At 39.4% G+C, this 9,404-nt stretch overlaps 1 protein-coding gene across 2 annotated transcripts in view; it reads left to right on the top strand.

Annotated features, from left to right (window-relative positions):
* The window catches only part of MTERF1 (mitochondrial transcription termination factor 1), a 43,774-nt gene extending 34,830 nt beyond the window's left edge, over positions 1 to 8,944 (top strand). For both annotated transcript variants that reach the window (XM_044067663.1, XM_044067664.1), the window contains exon 2: positions 7,200 to 8,944. In XM_044067663.1, coding sequence (XP_043923598.1) covers positions 7,245 to 8,387 — 1,143 coding nt within the window. In that variant the 5' untranslated portion in view covers positions 7,200 to 7,244 and the 3' untranslated portion in view covers positions 8,388 to 8,944. The remainder of the gene's footprint in view (positions 1 to 7,199) is intronic.
* Positions 8,945 to 9,404: the final 460 nt, after the last annotated feature.

Raw genomic sequence — 9,404 nt, 5'->3', positions numbered from 1 at the left:
CCCACTTCCCCCCATGTCAAAACTCTCAGCCTGGCGGCCTGGTTAATCCAGGGTCTTTGAATCATTCTCTCCTACCCAAGCAGGTTATGGATGTCATTTTAGAAGCCAGACGTCCTAGCACTAGAAAATCTTATGCAGGAAAATGGAAAAGATTTTCTTCCTGGATGCAGGCTCAGGATTCTGATACTCTTATTCCTAACATTCCTCAGATTTTACTTTACCTGACAGACCTCTTACATAAGGGTCTCTCTTTCTCTTCCATAAAGATTCATGCCTCTGCTATTTATGCTCATTATAATACAGACCCTCCAATCTTTTCCCACCAGCTCATGAGACAGTTTCTCAGAGGAGCTAAGAACTTAAGGCCCCCTAGATCTCCTCCCATTCCTGCTTGGGATCTCAACTATGTTTTGGAAAAGCTCACCTTACCTCCTTTTGTGCGTGCTGCCACATCTGACATCAAGTTTTTGTCTTGGAAGACAGCCATCCTGTTAGCTCTGACCTCTGCCAGGAGAGTTTCAGAGTTGCAAGCTCTTATGGCTGTAGAACCTTATATTATTTTTCATCAAGATAGGGTGTCTTTAAGGACTAATCCTACTTTCATGTCTAAGGTGGTTTCCAAAGTGGCTTTAAATCAAACTATCCACTTGCCAACTTTTTTCCCCACTCCTCAAAATAAAGGGGAAAGATCTTACATTCCTTGGACGTACACAGACAACTACGTTTTTACCTGGACAGAACCAAGGACATCAGGAAATCAGAGCAATTGTTTGTTTCTTATGCTTCAAGTTCCCAAGGTAAAGCCATTTCAAAACAGACCATTTCTAAATGGATTGCTCATGGAATCAGATTTTGCTATTCACACCATGGAAAGCAAATCCCAGGGCGTATAAGGACTCACTCTACCAGAGCTGCTGCCACTTTAGCTGCCTTCCTTAGAGGAGTTCCTACCAAAGACATTTTGGAAGCTGCAGCTTGGAGTTCAGTGCATACTTTTTCCAAGCACTACAATCTACCTCTCTACTCTAAGTCTAGAGCAGGCTTTGCTTCTGCAGTCTTGCAGGGCCTTATAGCCGCCCCCTCTACTTTATGACCACCTCCCTTTCATTCTGCTTTGGGATTCTACCCTACAGTCATGACTGCAACAGTAAAACACGATGAACATAGTACAGTTGTGTACACTTACCATAAATGTAGATGTTCGAGTGTCTTCACTGTTGCAGTCTGGGTTTCCCTCCCTCCTGTCCCCTCTTATTTTTTCTTTTGTGTGGTTCCTTTTTTCACCCTTCTTCTGAGGTGCATTTGCAAAGGGTATGGGACCTTACTCATTTTGGACGTTCTGACATCTGGGGCAAGAAAAACTGGAGAACATGGTGTCGGCTGTCAGCTTTGTATTCCTGGCACTCTGACGTCAGTGAGCATGGCTGAACAGCGACACTAGACCCAGACTTTGGGATTCTGGCCGACCGAGGACTGCCTGCCGGCAGGGGAGAACCCTACAGTCATGACTGCAACAGTGAAGACACTCCAACATCTACATTTATGGTAAGTGTACACAACTGTACTTTGTATGAACAATCTTGCCTTCATCCACAGCTCTGGTGACTTACTCAAAGAAGTCAACCAGGTTGAGCAGGCATGATCTACCCTTCACCAAACCAATTTGTGTAGGACCAGAGTTTGGAGATTCCCTATATCCTTGTTTATTAGGTCCATGACTATGCGTTCCATAGCTTTGTATATCAGACGCGCCAGGCTAATGGGGCAGTAGTTCCCAGGGTCTGTAGTCGCCCCTCCTTTGTGGAGAGGGATGACTGTAGCAGTGTGCCATTTGGTAGGGACAAAGCTTGAGGTGAGGCTGTGATTGAACAGGGCACACAGGTGCAAGACTCTTGAAAGTATTTGAGGGCTCCTTATTAACAAGACTTCCATTAATTTGGAAGACTTTAACCCAACACTTAATTGAAGCACATTTGCCTTGAACACAGGGTATAACATAGAGTTTACCCGGCTGTTCTTAGACTTGATTCCTTTAACAGATGGTTAATAAACCCATTGGAGGACATAATATTCTAGTTCTGGTCCAAATGTATAGAGCCTCTACTTGTACTGTTGCCCCTTGTCTCTCCTTCCCCAGTTAGACTGGACTATAAAATTTTAACATTTGCCCTTAAAATCTACAAAATCCCAGAAACCAGTATCTCTGAATTTAAGAACTTAAGAAGTCTCAAACTTCTGCTATGACCAACAGTCAGCTTCACAAAGGGGTTCTACACCCACTTCCATAATTGCATATAACTAGCAGTCCTAACCAAAGCAAATACAATGGGAAATTCAAAAAAACAAGGCACCCTGGTAGTCCACTAACATAAAATTAACTTTACAAGAGAGAGAGAGAAAAAACACTCCTTAAATTATGCAACAGATCCTAAACTTATCATAACAGTGATAGTATAAAAAAGTATTACCAGGGAACTGAAATGTACTCTATTAAGACTAATAAGGCAACTTGTTAACTTGGGCTGACTTCTGAGGCTATGGATAATTATATTTCCTTTATAGTTGCATTAAGAAACAGTACCGCAGTAATGCTTAGAAGGGTCTACTGGACAGTGCAGTGGTGCAGCGATAGAGTTGTCGTTTCACAGGAAGAGGTTCTCTGGTTCAGTTCTTGGCTGGGGTGCCTTCTGTGCAGAGTCTGCATGTCCTCCCTGCATTCATGTAGGTTTCCTCCTATACTTTAAAGGCATGCATCTGGAGTATTTCACCCCGGATTTCTGCTGAAAATTGGCTTTGTTCCAAGTCAAATATTCCTGGTAAACAAATGTTAAATATTTAACAAGTACTTGCGTGGTAGAAGCTCATGACACACTTACTGCCACTAGCCCAGTCATAGTTATTTACGTAGCTTGACTACCACCCCACCCTACTGAACTGCTTAGCCATACAAGAACCCTAACCTTAACTCTAAAACTCCCACTGTCCCTAATCCTGACGCCAACACTTTCTTCCTGCTTCCTAAACTCCCTATTCACTTCCTAATCTTTCCAACAACGAAAAAAGCAAAACTGAAGTAATACATGAAACACTGCATTGTATTTAAATACAAATTGTTAGACCAGGCAGCCAATGTAAAAGCTTAATTAATTATGATGTCACATATAACGTCAAGTACTTAATTAATGGATAAAAAAAAACTCACAGCTAAGGTTTAAATTCTTAAAGTCACAGCTAGACATGCTTATAACACCAAATTAAATATTTTAAAAACAAAATTGCATTGCAAAAATAAAATATTTAATTTGGTGTTATTGATCACTTTTATATTACTAACATATAAGCATGTCTAGCTGTGACTTTAAGAATTTAAACCTTAGCTGTGAGGTTTTTTTATCCATTAATTAAGTACTTGATGTTATTTGTTATTGCCTGGTCTAACAGTTTGTATTTAAATATAATGCATTGTTTCATGTATTTTTAGTCTGAAGAAGCTGGAGTATTTTCTCCAACGAAAGCGCTTACTTCATTGGAATAAAGTGCGTGTTGGAGTGTTCTTGTAGCCTCCATCGAAAGCGCTTACTTTATTGGAATAAAGTGTGTGTTGGAGTGTTCCTGTAGCCTGCTTGCATCATTTTACTTCACTTTCTAATCTTTTAAAACTCCCCTTCACCTCCCTGAATGTAAATCCAACTCCTGATCGGTGCCTGAAATCCTCATCTACACTCCTTTTCCCCTCTCTTCTGCTGCCAGACTTACATTGCTTGAACTCTGCCACTGTGTTTAGGCGAAGTGCCATATCTCCAGTCTCTCTCCTAGAGATTGCCCCACCTTACCCAAACAAGTATTTCAGTTTGAGCAAGAATGGTTGGCCTTGTGAGCTATAAGACCAGAGTCCCGAGTTGCAACACAGTTGTATTCAAGCACCTTTAATTTGAGTCCTTGTAGTAGGCCCTCCTCAGAACTTATCCTAAATGAGCTCACACATGCTTACCCAAAACATGCAGTTAAGTATGCTTGCAACTTTACCCCCTGTAACACCCATTCAAACTCCACATGTCCCAGAATCCCTTACATCTCCTATTATTGCAAAGGAACCATGTAGCTTTGGTCTTTAATAGCACTTTCAGAACTTCTCCATAGGGCCTGACAACATACCTGGATATTTAACAAAGTGTCAAACATACCATCTCCAAAATGCTCCTGAGATTGTTAACTTTCTATAGGATTTGTTCCCAAGTTATGGTACACTGCAGGGATGATGCCCCTCCACAAGGGTGGGCCCTCCATGCACCCTAGTAACTATAGGCTTATTAGTCTGACAAGCCTGACCTGCAAATCTGTGAAGCACATTATAACTGATGCATTCAGTTAGATGTGAAAACTCTTAGGCTAGACCCTTAACAGCTCAGCTTTGTCAAGGGGAGAATTGCACATTAAATCTAGTTACTGGTTGGTCGAGGTTATGCTTTACACACAGCATATCTTGGACCTTGGCAAAGTGTTTGACATCATACTCCATGTGAGAATGACAAGTAAGCTAAATGCTTTACATGTAGAAGCTTATGTGAAAAAATGGCTAGCAAACTGGCTAAGAGGTAGAACCCACATCACTTGTGTTATGGGTATCTCCGCTACAAGTGTGAAGGGAACCAGGAGTACACGGGGCTCTGTACTGGGACCTCTCTTTTTCAGAGTTTACAAACTTGTTATTTTGCATTTCTTCTCATTGTATGTATTGTACTGTTAGTTGTGCTTTATGAAATTTTATGTATGTACCTCTGTGGAACTTTTGCACTGTAACTTGTGCTTTATCAAATTGTATATGTATCTCTGTGGAGCTTTTCTCCCCATGCCTCCACTGAAAGTGGGCACTTTATGGTCCCGTGGACTTTCCAGGTAAACAAATAAAATAAATGTCCAAACTGAGAACTAGAAAATCTGGTTAGCTAAGTCTGCAGATAAATGCTCTGGGTAAGTAATGTCTTTCGGCTTTTCCTGGTTAGGGGTCCAGACCGCTAATGATTTTTTAATTTTTATGGTGCCGAATTGCCAGCCTGACACCCAACCTTCAAAGAAGGCACACTCACCTACCTGCATGTCTTTAACGTCACTCGACCGCGGGGAGAACATGCAGACTCCACACAGAAGGAGCTCCAGCTGAGAATCAAACGGGAGAACCTCTTGCTGTGAGGCGACAATGCTAACCACTGCATCACCGCGACATAAGATGATTGTTCTGGGTACTATTGCTAAAACCTACTCTGACGACTGTACCGTTCAGAAAGAACTTACCCTAGTTAATACCTTGTTTAATGATGAGCTCAAATTTAATGCAGAGAAATGTAGGATCCTTTTATTTGGCCAGCAACCCTTACCTTAGAAATATAGTATAGACAGTACTCTACTACTAAGTGAAAATGTAGTCATGAACCTGGGTAGTTGGTGCAGTGTTAAGACTGTGAGCTGTAGGTCCTGTGGCACAGGTTTGATTCCTTAAGCCTTCATTTTTCTTCTGTGTAAACTGTAGCAAGTTGCTTGATCAGATATCACTCTCAGGTCACCCCTGAAAAGAGACTGTGTACCCAGTGGGCTTACTTGGTCAACAAATGGATATTTTTATTATTATTACTATTATTACTACTACTAGTACTACACTGGTTGACAGTTTCTTCTCCTTTAATCATTTAGTGTGGCAGCTGTGGTTGGAAAATCCTTTTGCTTAGAACAATTAAAATCCAAAGCAGTATCATCCAGATATAAAGATATCATTCTTCCTTATATTCAGCACTGATTGTACCATTTGTAGAGTACAGTGTCCCCCTTTGGGATTTACCTCACTTGACGTATCAAACAATTCAAGAAGCTCCAGAGATTCTTGGCGAAGAAGATGTCAGAAGACCCTGATCTACAAAGAGGGGCAAGAAGGTTTTATTCAGTATTTTATAAACTCTTGAGGGAGTGATCTGTGCAACATTCAAGACTTTGTACTTGATTTCCTGTATCTCTGCAAGCTCAGCTAATGCCAGAATTAGGGACCTAAATCTTCACCACCGGATGAACAGAACACAAAGAGAGTGAGATTTATTGTGCATCGCTTTCCTTGTGTCTGGAATGTGCTGCCCTTGCAGGTTAAGCAGTGTAGTACTTTATCTTCCTTCACACACAGTCTGAATGGAAGGATGGGTACCATCAAAGTTACCTGGAACAAACTGGCCTAGTCCTCCCTGAGAAAAGGGGTACATCCTGGTTGAAGAGTATTGACAATACATTGGGTGGTCATGAGTCTAAATTCCTTTAAAACTTGTGCAAGTCCAGTGGATATTTACATGTTAAGTAAGTAAAGGAATTTTCATAAACTTGCACAGTATAATCTGCATAAAATAGTTTTATAGGCAAAGTACATAACCTTATCAGTCACTGGCCATCATCATCACTGCTACAAAAAATGTAAACTTTTTTGGTTCATGCCTCTTTGTTCCATTGTGATATTATATGTAACAGTGCCAGCAGTTATAGAAAAAACATGTTAACGTGGACACAACCGAAATTCATGCACATTCTTTGTTTTGTTCTTCAAGGTGCACGCAATATCAGGACTGTGCATGCATTTATGAAGAGCATGCATATATCTGCAGCCGATAAAAGAAAATAATTTGAGCGTAGGTATTAACCTGCAACAAGGAAGGTACTACTGAATGGATTAGGCATACTGCATTTGCCTATTGTTTTACAGCAACAGAGAGAGAGTTTTCTCCATTTTTATAACAAGAGCGTGTTGCAGATTAAGAATTGTGCAACCTTCATGCAAATAAAGGACTCCCTTATGTAATGTAATACTAATAGTAATGATTTTAGAAGCTGATTGCACTAATGATATAAGATAGTTGTCCATTTCCTAAATATTCTGAGATGCTGTTGAGGGTGGTGTTGAACATTTGGTGCGTGGCAGGAGATCATAATTACAATCTGCCATTGAACTTATTTCATATTTTGACCCTTGCTGTATACTCACCTTGTATGTTGTGCCTGTATGCTGTACTGTACTATACTTGTTCATACTACATAGACATGTTAATTGTGTAACAAAATCACTATTCTCTAGGTACATACACATATGTTTTCAAACTTATTGTTTGTGTATACTTTTGTTCCTTCTGAAAAGATGTTCACATCATATGACTCTGTTTCTCATTTCTTAGGGTTTTTCGAGGAGAGTTGCTTGAAGATTTAAATTGTGGAAAAACATGGTACAGTACACATTTTTCCAAGTTACAGGGTTTTTCCTGTATCCTTTGAAGCATACCTATTTGGTTTTATTTAATACTGCAGCTCTTGCAAAGTGCAAGACACATTGCTATAAGTTCTACACCTCCTGTTCTGTGGTGCCAAGAGAGAATACATCTTTATTACACAATTTGATTTCAATGGGTGTTGATATCCAGAAGGTTCGAAAAAGACAACCTGGAGTCTTGCGAAAGCAAATTACAAATGAAAAAGGTGTTGCCAAGTTTCTGCAGAATAAAGGAGCTAGCAAACAAACCATTGCAAACATTATTTCTAGGTACCCACGTGCTGTCACACGTAATTTTGATCATTTGGAAGAAAGGTGGCGTTTATGGAGAAACATTTTCAACTCTGATTTAGATATTGTTAAAGTAATTGACAGATCTCCAGAATCATTCTTCCGCTCAAGTGATAATAAGAATCTTGAGGAAAATATAAATTTTCTCAGCTCCTTGGACTTTACCTCAAAAGACCTTCTTCGACTGTTTACTACGGCACCAAGGACTTTTTCAAACAGCTGTGAGCTTAACAAACAAATGGTAAAATTTCTACAAGACGTGTGCTTTTCTTTAGGTGGTGATAGACCTGATGATTTTGTAAAAAATATCATCACTAGAAATATTTACGTATTTATCAAAAGCACAAAACGGGTTAAAGCAAACATTGAATTTGTACAGACAGCACTGAATCTGACAGATGAAGAAATGCTTGTTTTTCTTCAAGGCCCTGGTGTTGATATTTTGGCTCTGTCTAATGAATATCTTAAAATGAATTTTAAAAATGCTGAACACAAACTTCTTTCCCTGGGTTGCAGCCAGCTGGATGTTAAGAATTTCATTATTAATTATGTGTCAGTATTGTGTACTGCTCCAAGTAATCTGACCAGTAAAATTGATTATCTGTTACAAGAAGGTATTCATCTTGAACAAATTGTTGCAAAGCCTGGGGTGCTAGGATGTAGCCTAGAAACTCTAAAAAGAAGGTTTGGGGTTCTTAGAAGTATTAAATACAACTTTAACAAATATGGCATTAGTATTTTGTACTGTAGCAGTAAAAGATTTGCAACAAAAGTGGAAAAGTTGTGTTTTGTAGCTAAGGAATGATTCAGAGGGCGTGGGTATAACATTTTATTGGCTTTTGCCGAGGTATTTAAAATGGGTTTGTACACATTTTTGTGGCACTGTAGCATCAACTACAGAGTATGACAGCAGTGTATAGATGTGTGTATGTCAATGCAATGCCCTTTCCCAAAGTATCCTGTGTCATCTTTGCCATATAGATGTAAAAAGTCTGACAGTGCAGAGGATTAATTTCAGCCTCTGTTTGTGATTCTGAGCAAGTTACTTAACTACAGTAATAGTGCTGTTGGGCTGAACCTGATAGAAATCTTTGTAGATCAATGCTGTAACGTGTTTAACAAATATAAGTATGTACTATTTACAGATTGCCAATACTCTGGATCCTTTTACCAAGTAACAAGTAACATTGCATTTATTAATGTTCATATCGTAATTTAATAGATGCTTTCATCCAGTACTGACTAGTTATGTATTAAAGGGTAAATTCACTGTAGGCTGTGTTCCTTTGGTGACCCTTGCAGCCATGTAGTTTTCATAGTAAACTTAGCCATTAAAGCAACAAGTTTTGTGCTCCTTTGAAACTGGGCATCTGTTTTATGTATCTTGAGTTTTTTCCAGTAGTTATACCGTGTGGCAAACAGAAGCAGATGTTTAGTATTTATTTTTATCATAAACTGCGGTAGGGTACCCCAAAGTCTCAAAAATGCTACACAATTTGGGGACTCAGAGCATCGCCAACATTAAAAAACATTGACAAATTGATAGAACATTTTATAATGGAATAAAAAGTTGGGCCAATTTAATTTCAGTTTTTGTTAATACTGCTTCATAGTTTAATTCTCTAGCAGTGGATTATTTGAAAATTAGAAAAATTCAGTTTGCATGGATGCCTAAGGATTGAGCCAGTAGACTGCACCACCAGATGTTAGCCCTGAGCTGAACAGGAGAGCCTGAAAGGGACAGTAAATTGGGAGAAGGTGTCACATCACATCCACCTGCCTTATCTAAATCCTGGAATGAAAAATATGCACTAATAAACAG

This window comes from Protopterus annectens, chromosome 3.part1, assembly GCF_019279795.1.
Source record: "Protopterus annectens isolate FY-2018-M chromosome 3.part1, PAN1.0, whole genome shotgun sequence".
Taxonomy (NCBI): domain Eukaryota; kingdom Metazoa; phylum Chordata; order Ceratodontiformes; family Protopteridae; genus Protopterus; species Protopterus annectens.
This window is presented reverse-complemented; position numbering and strand designations above follow the sequence as displayed.